This window comes from Chelon labrosus, assembly GCF_963514085.1.
Source record: "Chelon labrosus genome assembly, chromosome: 2".
In the NCBI taxonomy this organism is placed as follows: domain Eukaryota; kingdom Metazoa; phylum Chordata; class Actinopteri; order Mugiliformes; family Mugilidae; genus Chelon; species Chelon labrosus.
This window is the reverse complement of record NC_140338.1, coordinates 14067625-14088865: the sequence shown is the minus strand read 5'-3', so window position 1 is coordinate 14088865 and position 21241 is coordinate 14067625. Positions and strand designations below refer to the sequence as shown.

The window sequence follows — 21241 nt, the reverse complement described above, 5'->3', positions numbered from 1 at the left end:
AATCTTCTCTGTATGTCACATCCTCCGTCACTCCTTATCTGTTTCTCCTCCTCGCTCGCTCGCCGGGGCCTCTGGTGCTCGTTTCTCTCGTTGGGGTTAAAGAGCAGCACAGTCCTTAAGGCCTGCCCCCTCCAGCCTCTCAAACTCCTCCGATTGGTCTGTGCTCTCCCTCTACACCGCAGCGGGGCCCTCCTCCTCTGTCTCAGCTCAGCCCACTGGCTCCCCGTCAGTCTGTTTGGATTATTGTAACTGCTCAGGCCTCTCCGCGTGCGTTCCCCTCTCTGCCCACTGCGCACGCTGCACAACATCAGAGATGAGGTGGATTAGATGACAGAGAGCAGCGTTTGTTTTACCCCCCCAGAGAAGAAGGTGGCCTTGAGAGGAGAGCAGCCATGGAGTGGAAGTAAGTGGGATATTTGGGGTTTGAAGATGGGGAGTGGGACTGGAAAGAGCATGTTCAGAAGTAAATGGAAACATTATAAGATGAAGGGAAAAGTGACAGATTACTTTGAAAAAGTCCTTATCCAGAATGCAGTCTTGAAGACATGATTGAGTGTCAGTCTTTTTGGCTTCTGTAACAGGAAGAGTCATTAAAAGATTCTTCTGTAATTCCAGGCTATTACCCTGGAAGTCTTGTGAAGCTAATACTAGAAATACTGGTTTCAGCTTTGTTTCGCAAGCTCTCAGGTGTTCACATAATGAAATACATATACACTTTACTTTCAGCAATGCGTGCTCTAGGTAGGGTACATCTGTGTGAACCAATTTCCTGTTTGTGTTGCTCACGGTCTGCTGCACATCTGGCTTGAACAGTAGCAGGTGTACAGAGCACATCACGCTTATTGACATAGCCCAAAGTTCATCTCAGATCGCCGTGCGGCACCCTCTGAGTAAAAGCAGTTATTTGTCCGATTAAATTGACTCGTAAAGTGTTTCTACGTCTTGTTGTTGAGTGGTGACGTAAAGAGAGAATGAACAACAATACAAAAGCAAAAGCAGTCTGTCTGTCAGTTTGCTAAATGTTTGCTAAACCTTTTACAGCAGCATTAAACTCTGACTAATTAACACGTTACATCTGGTTTGCCTCATTCATAAACATGTACCAAATTCATGTTTGGGAGCTGTAACTTCCCGGAGTCTGTGGCGGTTGCCTGGCAACTGCTAGCAGTCAAGAAATAGTCCGGCACACTACCACCTGTAAAATTCATACGAGGACAAGATACAGAATTTTTAATTAATGTACTAATGAGCTATTAGTATTAGACACAGAGCTGTTGTCTCTAGTCCTTCTGCTAAGATAAGCTAAGCTAAGCTAATGTGCTGCTGCCTGTGGCCTTATTTTTAATGGACATAAATGAGAGTGCTATTGATCTTGTGATGTAACTCTCTGTTAGAGTTGAAAAAAGACAATATATTTAAAATCAAACAGATTTCATTACTTATTAAGTTGTTGTTCCTGTGAGGGTCAAAGATTAATTAAATTAATCAAAAACTAGAACCATTTAATGATACCGTTTTGCTGAGGTGTTGCATTTTGTCTGGACTTTGAGCAGCCATGTTTCAGCTTCACTGAATTCTGGTTGACAGATGTGCAGCATGGACAGTTTCCAGCGGTCTTACGCTTGCACATCTGTAGGCCTGAATTTGGGGTCGACCCTTAACATGCGCGCGCTGAGGAACAAGCGGTGCACTAACGCACACTAACACAGAGCATTGTCTTATCTTGCGTCCCCAGAGTGCATGGTTGGCAGATATACAGCCAAGTGACGCACTGACATGGGGGTTTTCCTTACTCATTCAGAGCACTGTCCTTGTCTCAGAAGCATGTAAATACAATCAGCCTTAAAGGATGGTAGGACATTGCCAACAGGAATAGTACACATCTACAACAATGAACAAAAGTGTTTTAAATCTATACAGATACAAGATTTAAAAAACTTTGACTAGCACACGTCCATCTGTTTCCAAAGTTAGTGCTGGTGGTTTAGGCGTTTAAAGGGTGGTTGGATGAGGGGATGTTCAAGCTGAAGGCGCGCTCTGGAGCTGTAATCTCTCATCATCCCGTCCACAGTGGGCGCTTTAGATTAGCATGAGGGTGTCCTTATAATTCAGGGATGGGCCTTACGTCACCCTCTCCAGCATCAAAGCCAAGTAAAGCCTCTGATTCCACTTAAACTGAAAGATGGAAAGCTCATATTAACATGTGGTTGTGATTATTTCCTGCAACATCATTTAGTTGATGCAAATAAAGATGTTTTTCAGCTGTTGATGAAATCGTGTGATTACCAAAGTCTCCTGACGTAATTTAAAATACAATAATTGTTGAAAACAAATCACAACATTTACAATTGCGACAGTGAAAAAAAGATCCTCTGCCGTGTACTTTAGCACCATTTACACAAACAGTACAATCAGTGTCAACGCAGTCTGTGTGGTGTTCGGTCCATGTCGTCCACTCCTGATTATGGTGATTTCTTTAGGCATAATGAACACATTCAAGCAGTTGCCTGGCAGCTAAGTGGGAGGCTGTCTGTGGCTTTTCCCACCAGCAGCTGTCATCATGGTCAAGTCGGGCCTGATGAGTGACATGATGTGACTCAGCAGCAAGTCCGAAGCTGCCTTTTCGCGTTTTGGTTTCACTGCGGCATGCCTGTGTTTAAACGTCGAGCCGAGCTTGGAGAATAGAAAAGAGAGTCCTTTCTCCAATATATGATCAGATAGCCATAGCACACGACTTCCCAAAAAAACATGTTGTCATTCATATGAAATTACATCTCTTACTAAGATGACATTCATCGCTCCCAGAGGATGAAATCTAATGACTTCGCTGACTTTGCTCTCACTTTGAAAACTTTATTCTTTGCATATATTATGGTGTTGAGTTCACATTTATAGTCTTTAGTGAATGGCACACATTTGAACTTTAGATTTCAGATGCTAATTTAAATGAATTTTCCTCCTGGCTTCATGCACAGACATGACTGCATACTTCTCCCATTCCTTTAGACTCTTGTTATAAGTTTAATCTTGTGCAAAGGAGAACAAAAGCAGTGCTGCATAAAAACAAAAAAAGACTTAACTGTCCGTGACTCGTTAGTTTATTCTTTAACCTGTTACCGTAACAGTAAATCTGCATGAGACCACACTCCTGGACTTCTGACCTGACAGACTAATGAGCCTTGCATCATAAGCATTGTAAATCTCTAAATAATAAGCAGCTGAAATGAAACAAACCCTCTGATCACCATCAGGATCGTCAATGTGCATGTCGGTGTGTATGTAAAATGAAGGAATGCCCCGGTTTGTTTTCACACCCTTATTTAAATTTTGAAAGCGCTTGTCCTGATTAATCATTGTGCGGCAAATCAGAGAGACATAGTAAATACATCACAGGCCAGCGCACTGGATTGAGCTGTGGGATGGACCACAGAGGGACATGCTGCAAAGCTGCCATGTAAAGACAAACTTAAAACATATTTAACATATTAGTTCTTTTAAGTGGTCTGAATTGTTTCGTTTAAATCTGCGAATGAGGTCTTATCTCATTCGATGTGTGATAATTTGGAGCACCTGTTCAAGCAGACACTCAGTGGCACAGATCCCATTTCAGACTGCGCACTTTGCTGTATTTTGACCCCTATCTCTTATCTCATTACTTCCTGTCTCTCTCCACTGCTCACTATCCAACAGAATAAACTTTAAGTGTGACACTTTGCATGAATGTCTATTTTCCCTGAAACTCTAAATTGACCAGAGCACAAAATAAGTATTTTTTTCTGTAGTGTCTTTCATTGAAGTTGTATTCACTCTTTGGAGGATGCTTGAAAGATTATAATATGGTTGTGTTTTTTATGGTGTTATCTGAAGTGTCTCAATGCATCAGGCGTGTTGATGTGGGTGTAAACAGTTAAAGCAGCTAAAACAGGTTAAGTGACATGTTTACTCCTTGGTGTGTTGATGTGTGTGTTTATGTGTTTGTGCCCTAGAGCTGTTATTCCTCTCTTTATGTTGGCTATCATCCAGACCTTAAAGGTCAAGCTGGTTTCCATTGAAACTAAGAGACTTCTTACCCCAACCTGTCATTTATTTGAGTTTATTTTTATACTTACATGAACGGATTGATTTAGAGATGAAAAAAAAAAATCAATTTCAATTCAATTTTACTTATATAGCGTCAATAACAATACAAATCGTCTCAAGACGCTTTACAAAACCCGGCCTGAAACCCCCAGAGCAAGCCTGAAGGCGACGGTGGCAAGGAAAAACTCCCTTTTAACAGGAAGAAACCTTGAGCAGAACCCAGCTCATATGGAGGGGACCCATCTGCCTGAGGCCAGCCGGGTACAGACAATTTATCAAAGTGAAAGCTTCCTGCTCATTTTCCTGCTTTGTTGCCTGTGCCCTTAAGAAAGCAGAAACAAATAGTTGATGATGTGTGTTGTTTGTCACAGAAGCTGCAGGCTGTAAGGATGGTAGAGCAACATTTGCATTATCCAAATTGAAGTTGTCCTCTATAGCCTCTCAAATGAAGTACCCTGTAAGGATTTTCTGCCGCTATTGGTGTTATGGAATTATCTTTTAGTGTCTGCTTACAAGAATCTAAATGCTGTTATAGTCTATATTGTTTCTTATTGTCAATAGATTCCACAAAACCAGCCATCAGACAAACGACCCGTGTGGCCAGAGCTATAAACTCCATTACTTTAATATGAAGAACATGAGCACTTGAGTGTATTTTTGAATTAATCCTACATACCTGCAGTGTATACTCACTAATGCTTGTTTATAAATGTCCTTCAGTGGAAATAGTCCTGCGCAAAAATGCACACTATCACCCAGGCTAAGCAACATTTTATTAAACAAACTTCAAATAGTTCAACCAATATTTATGTAATCTGCTTTTAATAGCATCTCTATTTGTAGGAAATTTGGTTTAGGACAGGTGCCACAGACAGCGAGGAGAAAACGACTCAGAAACACAGTCGCTGATTGTTTGGTTCTTTTCGTGAGAATCTCGACACTAAAGAGAATTTTGAATAACACCGGCATCGTCCTTGTTTAGAGCACTGAATCCAGAGTGAGGCTTTGGAACTTGCTGTGATTTGCCTTTGTGTTGATGCTGCGCCCACTTTGGTCGGATTTCATTAACTTTCCTCACATTGCTTTCTTTTGTTTTGTGTTGCGCTCCTCCGGCTGACTGAGCTCTCCGAGTTTGGCAGAGGGTGAGATGAGATCACTGGAACAGTCCTGGAGCTGCCAGGCATAATGAAATGTGTGCAAAAGCTCTGTCTGACATGAAACTGCTGGAGGAAACCAGTTTTACTTGCGATGATTGTCGGTCTTTCATCAAGACTGATCTAAATATTTTCCATTTAGAGTTTAAGTCTTTAAAAAAAAAAAAAAAAGGCAGAATGGGAATCTGTAAATGTTCCAACATGTTTGATCAAGCATATAAGATGCAGATAAAAGAATATAACCCAACTATCAGACTGAAATGCTATTTAATGTCATTTATTCAACGTTTTTCTAATATTTAAACAGTCCCAGTTCACTTAGACACTGAAGCTGTGGTAGCAGTGGCTAGAATAACTTTAACCACAGAAATATGTTGACTTTGGAGTTTTTATTCATCTATGTGGATGTAAAGGAGCATGTATGCTCTGTTACGCTTTTTTTTCCTATAATTTAAGCACTGGCTGCATATAAAGAGATTTCTGATTTCACAGGATTCCTGAAGAGCGTTTTTTGAAGCTCAGTGTGTAACACTGGCCGTCGCCATCTTGGTTGCTACTGAGAGCTAATTCAAAAAAAGGTGACGCCCAGGCAGACAGCTAGCTACCTGTGAGGGCACGTACCTATTGCTCAAAAATGTCCTGTCCCTTAATTATGCATAACTTTAAGCCTTGATATAATTTAAAGAAACCGTATGTAAGAAATGTATTTCAATTAATCATAAAATGGCCCTGATATGTCACTATGAAGAAATCATGTTCATTTCAAATACTTAATGAACATGACCACAACAGTGGTCCGGCCAGGATATTGTCATTTAAAAGTGAAAGTTGCAGCCCTCAACTGATGTTGAAGTTGTCATGTTGTGTTTTGGCCTGAGGCGCCACCCTCCAGCTATCTACTAATCACGAAGTCAGTAGAGTTTCGTCATCCGGGTTGCCAGCTCTGCTCTAGTTACCACAGCTGCAGCTACGAACTTGTCGGATAAACGTATAACGTTACTAAACCTAAAAGACCTCGTTATGAATCCGAAATACGTCGTGACAAAGTCCGGAATGGCATGGAATTGACCCTTCGACTTTTGGATGCTATATTCTACCATGTTTGTTGGTATAGGCTAAAAGCCCCGTGCTTCCGTACATATAGACAGTGGATTTTCCATGGTCGCCCGTGCTAAATGCGTTCATAAAAAGCTTTATATCGCACCACTAGCAGGGTATGAAAACAATCTATGTTCCGACTGAAATGTGGTATTACAGTACATCTTTACGAAATATTTGGCTAATCGCCATTAGTAAATTTTTGCGATACATAATTACTTCGCAAAACATCTCTCATGAAGCATAAACTTTATTAACAGAAAAAAAAAACTTACTGTGTAGGACTCGTCACTTGCCATTGGAAGCTCCTTGTAGCAGCCTACGTTCCTGCTGGATCCTGCAGCTTAGCTGGCAACCTCGAGTCAGGGGGAAGGGGGAGGGGATACACCGTTCTACAGTATTTTGAAAGTGATTGCAGTACCAGTTTTGGCCACAATCCTACATACTGTTCCTTTAAATAGGTGAGTCGTATAAAAATGTACTCTTCATCCAGTTGTCATGAATGAGAAAATTTGCTGTAGAAACCAAAATGTTTTTTCCAGACCAAAAAAAATCTCACTTTCGGAGCCAGTCTCAATTAGCCATTTGAAGAATGTCTGTATTGAATTCATTTTTCATCCATCAAGTTGCCGATTGAAATTAATTTAGCTAGCCCTGCAGATGACTTTTACTAAGATCACCTGTATTCTTGTGTCGATCCTAAGCTCTGAGGGGCCCCAGGCAAATACGAATATGTGCTATCTCTCCCAGTCTAACCTAGCAAAAACTGTTGTAGGGTAGATAGAATGAGGCCCCTAGGGGGGACCTGTGGGGTATGGTTGATGCACTGTAGGGACTTCATAGCGGTTTATGATTGTCATTGTGCAATATGTGAAACGTTAGCCAGTTGTTCCCTGCTAAAGTGGACAACAACAATTTATACAAAGGCTCAGGGTTCTGTTGTTTTCTGAACCATTGCTTCATGGTTTAAGAGAGTTCATCTACTGTGACTGGGATTAAATCAGACAGCTTCTAGGTGAAGTTATCTTCTCCCATAAAGGAGATACTGTTCGTTTCATCTCAATGTTATGCAGACTAGGAGGAAACCATTTCTGTGTCCTTCCACTGGTGAACAATGTGTGTGTATGTGTGGTACAGTTAGGATGGAAAGAGTCCTTGGCACATTTCACATTTGAAGCAGTCTGCTCACCTCCTCCCATTCTGCTATGATTCCCTTTTGGCTAGCAGTGTTATCCTCTGCCATCTTCCTTCTCTCTCTTCATATTTTGTGTGTCACTTTTTTCCTCTTCAGTATTTGTTCAGCCTGAGCATGAACGGTGAGTCAGCAACCTGCACATACGTGCACTCAGAAAGATCCCTTTGGCGTCATCTCTGTCGGCGGCGAAGGGGACCCTTAACTGCTGTCCCTGTTTTGCTTTTTTTCACATTCGTTAGATCACCAGCCGTCAGCCAATACTCGCTCACATACTCCTGATGCTGCACACGCTCGCTGCGCTGCAGTGAGGCAGCATTTAGTTCAGACAGAGAGGAAGGAGGGAGATGAATGAATGGATGGGAGGAGAGGATGCGGTGAGGAAGAGAGAAAAAAAAAAGAGCGAGGCAGGGAAGGGAGGGGAAAGGATGATGTAAAAACTGGAATACAATCTGGCTAAAGTCGCCCCTCCTCAACTTTGCTCACGTGTGTATGTGTGTGTGTGTATGCTCACCCATAAAAACACAGAGAAGCTGGCTTGCCCACACACACACACACACACACACACACACACACACACCCTGGCGTCTTCTGTTTGGCTGGTTGTTGCGACCTGGAGCGAAGCATCACTTCATGATATGACTTAAAGGCATGGTTGGAAGGACACATGGAGAATCTGGGTTTCACTCATATGGAGACGGTGTCTGTGTACTGGAGTGGATGACGCCTGTTGATCGGTTCATAAATGCAGCACTGTAAGTCTCCTTTTTAATCATCTTATAGTTTTGCTGAATCATTCGGAATAACTATTTTCATATTTTGCAGAACTAGTCATTCTATACCCAAAGGCCCAGCTCGTTTGAATTCATATAAATGTACCTGACTGTACGTTTAAATGACAGCTCAGTCCAAAAGGAATTATTCCGCTTAGCTGGTGCGGATCTGATTATGTAAGAGCCGAGCGTTGTGTAGCTGCTGCGACCTTGTGCACCATCAGCACAGCCTGTCTTCTGTTGTGGCTGTCTGCAGGATTTAGGATTTTTAGATTTATAATCTGTACCATATTTGATGCTCTGTTCATCTGCTTAATCTGCAGCTGGTGAGTTATTAAAGCGCTGCCGGATCTGATGTGACATGCTGTGTTTTGCATGTCTGTGCTGGCATATTGCCATTCAAATCTTACAGACGCAAATGACTGCTTTGATTTTCTTTTGTACAGATTCACGTTAATGAATCCTTGCGGTTGTAAAATTCATCTGCTGCTGGACTTTTCAGTTGTCAGATCATCCCCATGAGGAGTCATATTTTGGCTGTAATGGTAGCTTGCTGTTTCTGTTTCAGTGTAAATACCATTTGTTTTTTAACTCGCCTGAGCTGTTCAGCACAGTAGCTGACAGCTAACACATTAAATACCAACTATCTAACATATTGGATAACACAGTGACAGCATAACAGCTTCATTATAATAGTAAATCTATCCATCACTCTCCATTTTCAAGCTTAACAAAACACCACATTGCATTTCAGCTTCTCATATCTGCTTTCAGACGCGATGAGACATGAATAAGTGGGAAATGTTAAGAGAAAACAGAGTGGAGAAGAGGAGAAAGAGCATGCACCATAGAAAGGAGCACAGTCCCTGAGGGTTTCCTCTCAGCAGCAGAGGTGCCCCGTTTCTGTGCCCGTCTTGAATGGGATGAGACAATAAAAGCACTGACATACTTTCTGTGTCTGAGTTAGCTGTCAAAGTTACAAGACTATCACATAGAGACACAAGGGGACACACGTTTCAGATGAAACTGAATAGAAAGTTGGAAATGATGGATAATTAGTATGAATTCAGTGAAGCTGTGTTACGGTGTTTTATTTTGGTAGTCAGCGTTCTGTTTCTCACTGATGTGAGCTGAGCACAAAGTGCCCTGCTTCCACTTTATAATCAAATATTTATCACGTAAAGTGCCTTTTAGGACACACAGCCAGCACAGCTCCAGCTCATACCCAGCTGCTGCTCTTTTACTGCAGTGGTTACCAAAATGAGGGTTGAGACACATCATGGGGTCGCAACAGAAGTACGTATTATAAATTGATGAGTAACTGTCAAGCAAATTAGAAGGAGATTCTTGTTTTTCTTTCTTACTTTAAGCTTTACCTTTTCAAGGCTCCTGCAGCTACACATTTACTGCATTAAACACTGAAAAACTATATTTAATTTGTAATAGTCGTATCTGATTCACTAGATACTGTCAGTATCTGTTCTTATAGCAGTCTTGGGAATTGTAACATATGCCTATAAACTATTCAAGTGAAACAGCACGAGAAGAGTGACATCACGCTCTGGTCTCTGTCTGAATTAACCTCTCTGCAATGAATTTGCAAACTTGTAATAAACAACCGACACACTCTGAATCTGGTGCGTCTTGGTATTTGGTTCTCAGAGGCCTGAATATTTATGCAGCATTAAATTGGGTCAAATTGCTTTAAAACATAGTCACATGCAGCTGTGACAAGGATTTAATTCTGCTTTGCTGTGAAGAAATACAAGACGTCGGAAAGGTTGGCAGACACCGACTGTTGCCATAAGTGCAAATTTGCAATTTGATTGTTTTTGTCATAAAATGTTCTTTTTATATTTAACGGATCAGTGTGCATGATTTAGTGACATCTACTGGTGAGGCTGCAAAATGCAACCAACTTAAAACTCCTTTTCCAACTTTAAACTTGCTCTAAATTGGCCACCAAGTAAAAGAAAACAAAGGCCATCTCTAGACTCAGTGTGCCGGACTAATGTAGAAACCCGGTGGTACAACATGCCAGACCAATGAGGGCTCATTCTAATCTAATGAAAACAGATGATTGGATGATTTATATTTGCCGGTGATTGTACACTAATTAAAACATATTTAAATTCTGAATACATTACATATCTGCCAGTAGATCATCCTTAATCCTTCACAGTGGTCTTTTAACAGTCTTGCCACAACTGTGTCTAGTCACCGTATGGTACGTTGGTATCTATCTATCTCTAAAAGAAAAAAAAAAACAAAAAACCTTGAATTTCCTTCGGGATCAATAAAATATCTATCTATCTGTAAAGGAAACTGAGATATCGCATCAGTATAATCACAAAGTTCATCTGCTCAGGGAGATCGTATAATGTAGTTTACAACAACAATGTGGACCTTTTGATCATATTATTTATATTAACTGTTTCTAAAGGTCATGAATGAACCTTCAGACCTAGTAACTTAAGTTTACTATTAACTACTGTTGATAAAACACATCTTAGATACGTATTTCATTCATTCCATGTGATATAATGATGAAAAAAGTCATTATATATTAATAAGAAGAGCTAGTTTTGTGACGTGATGACTGAGGGGATGTTTACAGACACTCTTTCAGTGTTGATGAGTCAAAGCCTGTAACCCACAGGTGCTGATGGGTCTGTCTCTTTGTGCATTTCCTCTCTCAGCGGGAGAGATGGAAGGAAGAAGGTATTTCGTCTTTTCCTTCAACCTCAAACTCTGATCTTTACAACCCACAGGCTTCCACTCACCACCATGAGGTTGTCATTGTGTGTCTGATCATGTGCCGTGCCATTTTTGTTCTGTCCTCACCGGTTTTGCGCTCCCTCTGTGTCACTCCGCAGGGTGCAGGGTAAACGGAAGGGGGACTCCTATGTCAGAGTTTTAGGATGGCCAGCGAAGGCGCCACTATTCCCAGCCCTGTCGTCCGCCAAATTGACAAGCAGTTCTTGATCTGCAGCATATGTCTGGACCGCTACGAAAACCCTAAAGTACTGCCCTGCCTGCACACCTTCTGTGAGAGGTGAGTGGTTTCTAAGCTGTTTTAATTAATCCTGTACATTTGACTTTTATTTGAGTAATTTTAAATATAGATCATGCACTGCATCACAGTATGAGGAAGATGCAGTAATAATAAGATTGTTTTTGTAGATGTGTGCATTGCTTCACTAGAGCAGGTTGTGCACCACAGCTGTTGACTTTGTTGTGTTGGTGTCATCCTCTTGTTGGTGTCGCCTTTGTTTCCGACACAAAAGAGAAACAGTGGACTGTGCCTGGCTGTGTCTTTGCTCTGGTTGCTTCTGGAGACTCATTGTGTTTTTTTACATTTAACAATATAGTAGTTTCCTCTATCTGTTCAGTGTATGTATCATTTTGTATTGTCTGTGCTGGGCTTTGGTTTTCCTTATCTTTCTGCCTGATAGCATCTACATACTTAAATTTATATTTAACTGTAATTAAATTTCATTGTCAGAGCGAGATGCGCGCTGGCACATGTGTCTACTCGTTTTTATGACCACATCCAACAACAGATAAAGCAGATGGTTGATGTATTGTTGGATCGGGTCATGTTGCTCTGAGTTCATTAAGTACATATGTACATCCTGTGAGAAGCAGTTCAGTGCTGTGATGATAATTATGATTAATGCATCAGTTGCAGTATTTTATTTTTTTATTTTCCTCATGAATAAGTTGCAGCTCCAAAATTAGGTTTAGTCATTTTTAATTTACAGTACATGTAGGATAGACTAGTTTAGCCCATACTGAGAGGTGCTTCTTCTATTTCATTAACTGTTCTTTGACACAGTGTTAACATGACACACACTGAACATTAAAAAGCTTCACAGATTTGTTTTATAGCAAGAGTTACTGTGCTTGATGACACCAGTTTGTACTCATGTAGCTGATATACAGGGGAGTAAATAACTTTGTAATGCTACTTCAAATAATTTTCCAGAGCTTAAATATTTTATCCACTAGATGGCCTCAGATATTTTCACCCTTTCTTCCTCCTTGATTTAAATCAAATAAATGTTGAAAACTTGATAGTGTTGAATGTTTTTACTAAGTGCTGTTAATTTATCTTCCGCAAAGAGAAAAAAAACAAGCATCTAACCAGAGAGACTTGAAAAAGCTGTAGTCTGTAACGTCCTCTCCTCTAGGTGCCTGCAAAACTACATCCCGGTCCACAGCCTCACATTGTCGTGCCCCGTGTGCCGCCAGACCTCGATCCTGCCGGAGAAGGGTGTGGCGGCATTGCAGAACAACTTCTTCATCACCAACCTGATGGACGTGCTGCAGCGGACGCCGGACAGCTGCAGCCAGGAGGCCGCCGCTCTCAACACCATCACCACTGTGGCCACGGGCCAGCTCCTCTCCTGCCCAAACCATGGAGGCAGCGTAAGAGTTACTCACCCAGTCAGTCTGTCACCTTGTGAATGATGATATAAAATTTCAAGCTCATGGATATCTACGAAGTAAGCTTGTAACTCAGCCTGTAAGTAACCGTCTGGACAGTTTCTCTTTGTCATAGTAGTGTGTCTTCATCTCACATTTATTAAGATATTTCCATCTGGACCAAAGTTGTGAACCAGGAATCCATAGAGTCATGGTGCTAACAGGGCTAAATCATTTTTGTCTAAGACTAGTCTAATCTCTACATTTCCTGTTTCTTAGGTCATGGAGTTTTACTGTCCTCCGTGTGAGACAGCCATGTGTCAGGAGTGCACAAGTGGCGAACACGGAGAACACCCTACTGTGCCTCTGAAAGACGTGGTGGAACAACACAAGGCCTCGTTACAGGACCAGCTACACGCTGTCAAGAAGAGGTACAACTAGAGTGTTATGTACATGCTGCTTCACACATATCACTCCCAAGAAATGACCTCAACACAATCCTCCTTTATGTTCCAACTGTGTCATATGACTCTTGGCTCTGTTAATGACAACAATGATCTAATTTCTAATTTCCCCGCTTCCGTCGCGTCCAGGTTACCAGAGATCGACTCAGCCCTGCAGATGCTGTCTGAGATTCTGCAGCAGCTGACCAATCAGAAGAGCTCCATCGAGGAAGACATCCATACGACCTTCGACGAGTTGCAGAAGACGCTCAATGTCCGCAAGAGTGTTTTACTCATGGAGCTGGAGGTCAACTACGGCCTAAAGCAGAAGGTGAAGTAACATCCGTTTTTTTCTCGAAGTCACACATCTAGAGTATAACTTCAGAGTTTGATGGAGGCTTTGGCCCTGTTTTATGGTAATCAAGTCGCTGTAATAACTGGACACTCAGCGATTTTTGCAGTTTAGAAATTATAGAGAAAGAAAAAAAAAACAATCTCATAATTTATTTTTTGCTGACCTGTGAGTCAGGGTCTCAGCTGGCCTTCCTGATTAACCTGTAGAAAGAAGCAGGGGGGGCCGGAGGGAGCTGGTGCACCACCCCAACCAGACAACCAATCACCCGGTTGAGTTAAAAGCCTGCTGCCGCACCCTCAGGGAGTTTCGTCACATGGGCCGCTAATGATTTACAATTCAGTGCCTTGTTTGCAGTCAAAACACTGGAGCCCAGGGGGACGTCAGACATGAGCCTTTTCAGCTGCGTTGCCTCTGTAGCTAGATGGAGCTAGTGTACTGCGTGGCTTTATTTGGGTGTGTCATGTGCAGCGAGAGGATACAGTACAGCTTTGCTCTTTATTGCTGGAGAAACAGCTGATCCTCTATCTCTGAGGCTGGATCGCTGCTCCTGCAGCGTTTGTCAAGATTGTTTTTCAGAGCTTCAGTGTTTGATTCAGACGACAGAGACAGAGATAGCAGACGGAGTTTGGATGAAACGTTTGAGATAAATAGCCTAATGGCCTCTCTTTTAGTGAAAGAAGAGGAGGGTGATGAGCGGATGCGGGTGAGTTTGTGGTTTAAATGAGTTTATGGTGAGAGAAATAGTTCATCAGAGAAAGATAATTTCTTTTTTTAGAGTGTTTGAATGAGTCCGTAGCACACTGCGACAATTTATGATCTAAAAGTGACTCGTGTTAGCTTATCATTGACCAGGGTGGTAACATTTTACATCACGGTTAAATGACACATGCTTACTAACACATAGTTAATGATTGACTCCAGATAATGTAATACATGAACTAGTTCAGAATGAGTAAGTAGTTACGTCACAATCAGCAAGTGATCAAGTCGGTATTCATTTATGTGATCAGTGAAAGCTTAAAGGGTCATCAGATTATAAGTTGCTTTTTACATGAAGTTCAGTCGCAAAATCTAAAATTATAGACCTGTTCTCATAGAAATATGAATATATTATCATGTCGCCACATGACAGTGACGTTCGATTGTGTTGCATGTATAAGCTTGAACAATCTAGCTGGAGTCAGGTGATGAACTGATGTGGATAGGACAGACCTGTTTAAGCATCAGTAGGAAAGGAAAACTGGAAATACTGGAATATAACCTGGAATCTATTTGAATGTCGAACATCACCATGGAAGGAATTCTAATAGTTTTACATAGAGCATTTCAAACTGTGCTTTTCCCGAAAAAAATAAAAATAAAATAAATAGAGATATTACAGCAAGATCAATTAAAAGAAAGAACAATACGACCATAATAAAATATCTCTGGAAACACAAAGAGCTCCTTATAGCAGATATTTCTGTTTACCATTCAGTTTTGTTAGTAATTGTAACAGGTTGATTTAGATCTGGCATAAATTCATCAGTTTTAATGGGTAGACTCCATGATTTATTTTTTCTGTATTTTTATTTTTCATCTTTTTTGGGGTTTTTTGTGCTTAGCTGCAGAAGTATTTCATCTGTTCCAAACCTGATACATTTCTGAACCTGTAAAAGGAAAAGAGAAAGAACGTTTTTTCCAGATATTAACATATTCTCGGTCTATAATGTGCTAAAAGAAATGAAATTATTTGGTTCTTCTGGTCACAATTAGTCTCCAGCTTATAAAGTTTGTATTGCTTGTGCTTCTTTTCTAACCACAATGTCGCCCTGCTGCCCCCTGGTGTACATGTGTAGGTGCTCCAAGCCCAGCTGGACACCCTGCTGCAGGGCCAGGAGGGAATAAACAGCAGCTGCAACTTCACGGAGCAGGCCCTGAGCCACGGCACCGAAGCCGAGGTGCTGCTGGTGAAGAAGCAGATGGGCGAGCGTCTCGTTGAGCTGGCTAGTCAGGAGCTTCCTCTGCAGCCGGGAGAGAACGACCAGCTGGACTTCCTCGTGGAGACGGAGGGACTAAAGAAGTCGATCCACAACCTGGGCACAATAGTGACCACTAACGCTGTGGCCTCGGAGACCGTGGCGACAGGTGAGGGGTTACGGCACTGTGTGGTGGGCGTGCCCACGTCCGTCACGATAACCACCAAGGACAAAGACGGAGAGCTGTGCAAGATGGGTAACGCGGTGATCACAGCTGAAATCTCCACACCTGACGGAAGCAAAGGTGACGGAGAGATACTGGACAACAAGAACGGCACTTACGAGTACCTGTTCACAGCTCCTAAGGAGGGCACTTTGAATCTGTCAGTGCGTTTATATGACCAGCATATCAAAGGAAGCCCCTTCAAGATAAAGGCCACCAAATCAATAGACGTGTCACCGACTTCAGACGGCATGAAGAAGAGGCTGAAGTCTCCAGGCAGTGGACACATCAAGCAGAAGGCCATTAAGAGGCCGGCCAGTATGTACAGCACAGGGAGGAGGAAAGAGAATCCCATTGAGGACGACCTTATCTTCAGAATCGGTAAGGGTGGCAACAGAAAACTACAGGTGTTCTTGGCAGCCACTGAAATGATACAAGGGACTGAGCACTGCAGGGAGGAGTAAAGAGTATCTTGTTGCTTTTTTTTTTTTACATTTCATTCCAGATGGTCCTGAAATGTTTGTTCTTTCACGGTAACATAACAGTATTATCTCATGCTATTATGCTAAGTATTATATGGTAGCAATACCAGATGTAGTACTGGCACTAATATGATAAAATTCCAGGTCAGTAGACCAGAGCCTTGTAAATCTATCAGATATGTAGATGTATTAATCATTAATATAAGACGTTTTTAAACTTAACTTGACACACAGTGTTCTCATTACAGGAGAGTCGATTAAAGAGCTGATCAACAGAAAGATTATGAGAGTTTATTAAGGAAAAAGGAAAACATTTCTCATTTCTATATCTGTTTTTATATCATTGTAAACTGAAAATTGGAGCAGTTTGAATTGGCGGTCAGAGAAAAGAAGCCTTGGAAGTCTTTATCATACTTATTTTCTATCAGTTTGTAAACTAAACAAAGGATTCATTCTTTGAGTACCAACTAATGTCCGCACAGACTTTCATTGCAATCCATCTCATATAGAAAGACATTACAGTCTGGACTAAACCAGCATTTTACAGAGCCACGCGTTTTGTCTGAGATTCAAGCCCATTTTAAGTCTGATCTATGAACAGAATTAAAATAATTTTATAATGAAAATACACCTTAGTATGACCTACAGACTTATATATATCAGTAATAGGTACATAATTTAATAAAATGCAGCATTTTGTGGCCCTTATTTCATGATTTCTATTACATTCAATACAGTGCTACTGCCCGAGATAAAAGTACATCATCAGTCTGATATTTATTTCATGTCTTACAGGCACAAAAGGAAGAAACAAAGGGGAGTTCACTAATCTGCAGGGGGTGGCTGCCTCCTCTCTGGGAAAGGTGCTGATCGCAGACAGCAACAACCAGTGTGTTCAGGTAAAAATATAACCTCCTGTGCTGAGGATGCTGCCCTCAGCCCACAGAAATAGCGGTGCAGTAACGGGTCACAATAATGTAGTGGTACTGGAGACGAGAAGTGCTGCCTCTGCTGTAACAATTCAACCCTTTTTAATTTTTATTCTTGAAAGATGAAATCTTTTCTGGTGTGCTTTGTGCCGTGCAGATTTTTTCCAACGACGGCCAGTTCAAAAGTCGCTTTGGCGTCCGGGGCAGGACTCCGGGTCAGCTGCAGCGGCCGACGGGTGTGGCCGTCCACCCCAGCGGTGACATCATCATCGCCGACTATGACAACAAATGGGTCAGCATCTTTTCAAGTGAAGGCAAGTTTAAGGTGAGTCAGGCTTTTGTTACTTCTTATCTTTGCTTTAATGTCAGCGGGGCAAAAGGGTGTGATTTCAGTCGGAACAAGACGACCAGTTACAGTATTACCACACGGACTGTCATAAATACTTCTATTTAATGTCATATTGTTTACATTACCGACACTGCATCATTTTTTAAAGAGACTAACCATTGCAGAAGCATTTAATGATTCAAAGAGCAGAACAGCTGCACTGGGTGCCCTGCCCATGCCCAGTTGTAATTTTCACACCTCATTTGAAAGTTTCTGGAGTGTTAAGAAATGCACTCATGCAGATTTCAACTTCCCCTTTTACTGTTCTTGTCGCTAAAAATATAAGTGCAAATATTTATGGGTAAATGGTTCCTTTCATGATTTGGAGGTCTTTAACCACTGTGATAGAACTATTTGTGTGTGTGTAGTCAAGGATAGTTTTATTTTTAACTGTGTTTAACCATAGTCAAATGTGAGAGAGGATAAAAAAAGAAAATTGGTCATTTGTCTGACGATACAAGTACTAATACTGATCATTTCTGGTGTTAGTAGTATCATGCACAAAGCGTTGAAATGTAAAATCCTTCACCCCTCTACAGAACAAGATTGGCTCGGGGAAGCTGATGGGTCCTAAAGGAGTGTCAGTGGACCGGAACGGCCACATCATCGTGGTCGACAACAAGGCCTGCTGCGTGTTCATCTTCCAGGTCAACGGCAAGCTGGTCACCAAGTTCGGTAACCGTGGCAACGGTGACCGGCAGTTTGCAGGTACACTCAATGGTAATACCGTGCACTGTCCCCCCTTTACAGTCTTTCTCCAACCGGCTCACACCTGCATGTGGAATGAAGACGTATGACAACACAGGAACCATAAAGACCCCATGATCCTCCATGGAGTTCTCCGACATGTTGTAGATAAGCTGGCATCTTAGAAACGTTGAACTTCAGTCGACTAAAACATCTCATGGCGTCACTACATACATTATTAACTCAAATGTCCTTCGAACAGCATGTTTTCTCTATAATTTCAATTTAAATGTAATGAAGGCTATACTGATAAATCTTTCCTTGGGGAGGGTTTAAATTAAACTTATTAGTTGCATGTCTTCCATAAACTTCTGCCGTGCAAACGTTTGCTGAACTCAGGAGCAGAATCTGACAAATGAGGTCTTTCTGAAGTCTTGTCTGATTTATTTCATTTAATCCACCAGGCCCTCACTTTGCTGCTGTCAACAACAACAATGAAATCATTGTGACAGATTTCCACAACCACTCAGTCAAGGTAGGTGCAGAGCGGTGGGAATATTTTACAGCTATACTGGGTACAAATTCGATAATTTTTTGTTTGTTTTTTCTCACTGTTACTTCATTTGAATGTTAATGCCACCAGATACCTGTTTACCTCAGCATCTGCTTTTAATATCTACTTGTCATAGTAGGTTTTTATAACACAACAACTAATTATATAACAATTATATTCAAATGTGGAACACGCACTAGTGTGATATGGAAATGTGAATACTCTCATTGTGAACAGGGAGGCAGTTTAAGGTGAAGAGTATTTGCATATTCATTGTTTAGTTATTTTCCAGTGAGATGTACTTTGTTTGTGGAAGAAATATATCGGACACAAATTACTACCTTAACGAGAATATACATTCATAAACAAAACTGTTCAGTTTGTTTGTTAATTTCTGTTTCACTTCATTACATTTCCTGTAGTAATTTAAATGCGTTTTCTCTGTTTGCCTCGTTGAAAAAACTGAACGCAGGTGTTCAACACAGAAGGAGAATTCCTGCTGAAGTTTGGATCTAACGGTGAAGGCAACGGCCAGTTCAACGCCCCCACGGGGGTGGCAGTGGACGTCAACGGAAACATCATAGTAGCAGACTGGGGCAACAGTAGGATACAGGTCAGCGCAAAGCACAACACATCTCCGCTCAACTATTATGAAGTAGAGACACAAACAGACTGCAACAGAAAACAGACTTTACTCCCCTGCATCAATCACAGTAGTTTGAGTTGCAGAGGTGGAATTAATTTATCAAGTCACTAAGATACTCTTCTATGAATCTATGAACTGATTCTCATCCCTTATGTGACTTTATACCACTAAACATACACACAACTATACACTCAGAACAAATTAAACTGATATTTTTCCAGTGACTATATTAATTTGCATATTCATGTTTTGAGTGCATATCTGGTATCTTTAGTTGACTTGATTTTGCTAATTGAATTTGCTAATACCACTGATGCATGCTGATTTACTGTCTCTCTCTCAGGTGTTTGACGGCAGCGGTTCATTCCTCTCGTACATCAACACATCAGCAGACCCTCTCTATGGCCCTCAGGGACTGGCGCTCACCTCTGACGGACACGTCGTGGTCGCAGATTCTGGCAACCACTGCTTCAAAGTCTACCGCTACCTGCAATAGACCCTTCACCTCTCAACGCACAACCTGTACAGTGTGTGTATATGTGTATATATACACACACACACACACACATGCACGGATTAGTATAGAGCGACTGGAAGATTTTTCACTCCACCACTCATCCTTGAGTCGCGCTGTCGTCGTGGCATCTGTTTGACTGTTCTCCTCCGACGTCCACAGATGGCTGCTGCCGACTGGTGCTCTGAGGAGTCACTCATAACGACCTTGTGCACATTCCATCGTAACTGTGCTGATTTGAACAAAAAAAATGAAGCTTTAACATTGTTCGTACGGTAGATCTTTGAGTTCTCCTCACAATGCAGAAAACTGGAAAATAATGCACTTGCTTCCAAAAAAACAAAATAATAATAATAATACTGGATGGACACTGTGTGAGAAGAGATTGAAGTAGAAGCAAAACTTTACCTGAGAAATAATAGAATTCTATTTATAGTAATAATAACTGCAGCTTCCTGTTAAATGCTCTTAAGGGTCCTCACGTTTTGCCTGCTCAACATAAAAGCAAAGTGTTCCACCTGCTGTAGGTAACAGGGTATTTTCAAGCATGATTAGGCATCTCTGTGCATGCTGGTTTTACTAACAAACACCTGAAAGGCTACTGTGTACAATATATAAAACCATCTACATCACCACAGAACACTTTACATCTCTGTCATTCCCTTTAAATTAAAATGCACAGTTTGCTGATGAGACCATCGGATTTACTAAACGACACAGTGTGTTTGCGTGTGTGAGACAAGTGGGACTGTGTGTGATCAGATATTCTTAGTGCTGCTGTGTAGGTGTGTGTGCACCTGTGTGTTTGGGTGTGTGAGAAGACTCTTAATATTTCAGCTTCTGCTGCGATTATGTGCGGACATCCTGGAATTTGTTGCAGACTTCAAGCAAAAAGCAAAGAAAAACTCATTAAGGTTCACTAGTGTTCATTTGAAATGTTTGTTTACCGTGCAAAAAAAAAAAAAAGAGTAAATGACCTTCACTCCTCTCCATGTGCTCTTATGTCTTTAAAGAACAGTCCAGAGACCTACCAACGGGTTGTATTTTAACAGAACAATCTTTATCTTCACAAAACACAGATCCAATATGTAGTTCAACAGCTGAGGTGTTACTATGTTGTGAAAATGCACTGTGCTCCTTTTAGAAAGCCTTGCTCGGACGTGACTGTCTTCAAGCACACAATTGTCATTATTTGTTGTCCTGAATTTAGTCATCCATTTTCTACACAGTCCTGTACAATGATTTGTTTTCCATTGTCTTGTTTATATTTGTAATGCCAAATTGAATTAAAGTGCCCATAGAAAAGAAGTTTGTGTTTGATATACTGTATGTGTTGTC

General features: G+C 41.3%; 1 protein-coding gene across 2 annotated transcripts; it reads left to right on the top strand.

Annotated features, from left to right (window-relative positions):
• The first annotated feature begins 219 nt into the window (after positions 1–219).
• On the top strand, positions 220–21211 carry trim2a (tripartite motif containing 2a). 2 transcript variants are annotated; one of them, XM_084569034.1, is made up of 12 exons: positions 220–403; positions 11174–11352; positions 12491–12728; positions 13005–13156; positions 13319–13499; positions 15362–16085; positions 16982–17085; positions 17273–17440; positions 18043–18223; positions 18655–18725; positions 19216–19356; positions 19733–21211. In XM_084569034.1, the coding sequence occupies exons 2-12, from the start codon at positions 11219–11221 to the stop codon at positions 19883–19885; spliced, it is 2247 nt and encodes a 748-aa protein (XP_084425160.1). In that variant the 5' UTR covers positions 220–403; positions 11174–11218; the 3' UTR covers positions 19886–21211. The 2 variants fall into 2 exon arrangements, with proteins under 2 accessions (XP_084425160.1, XP_084425161.1); XM_084569035.1 differs by having other exon boundaries at positions 221–403; positions 18043–18211.
• The last annotated feature ends 30 nt before the right edge of the window (positions 21212–21241 follow it).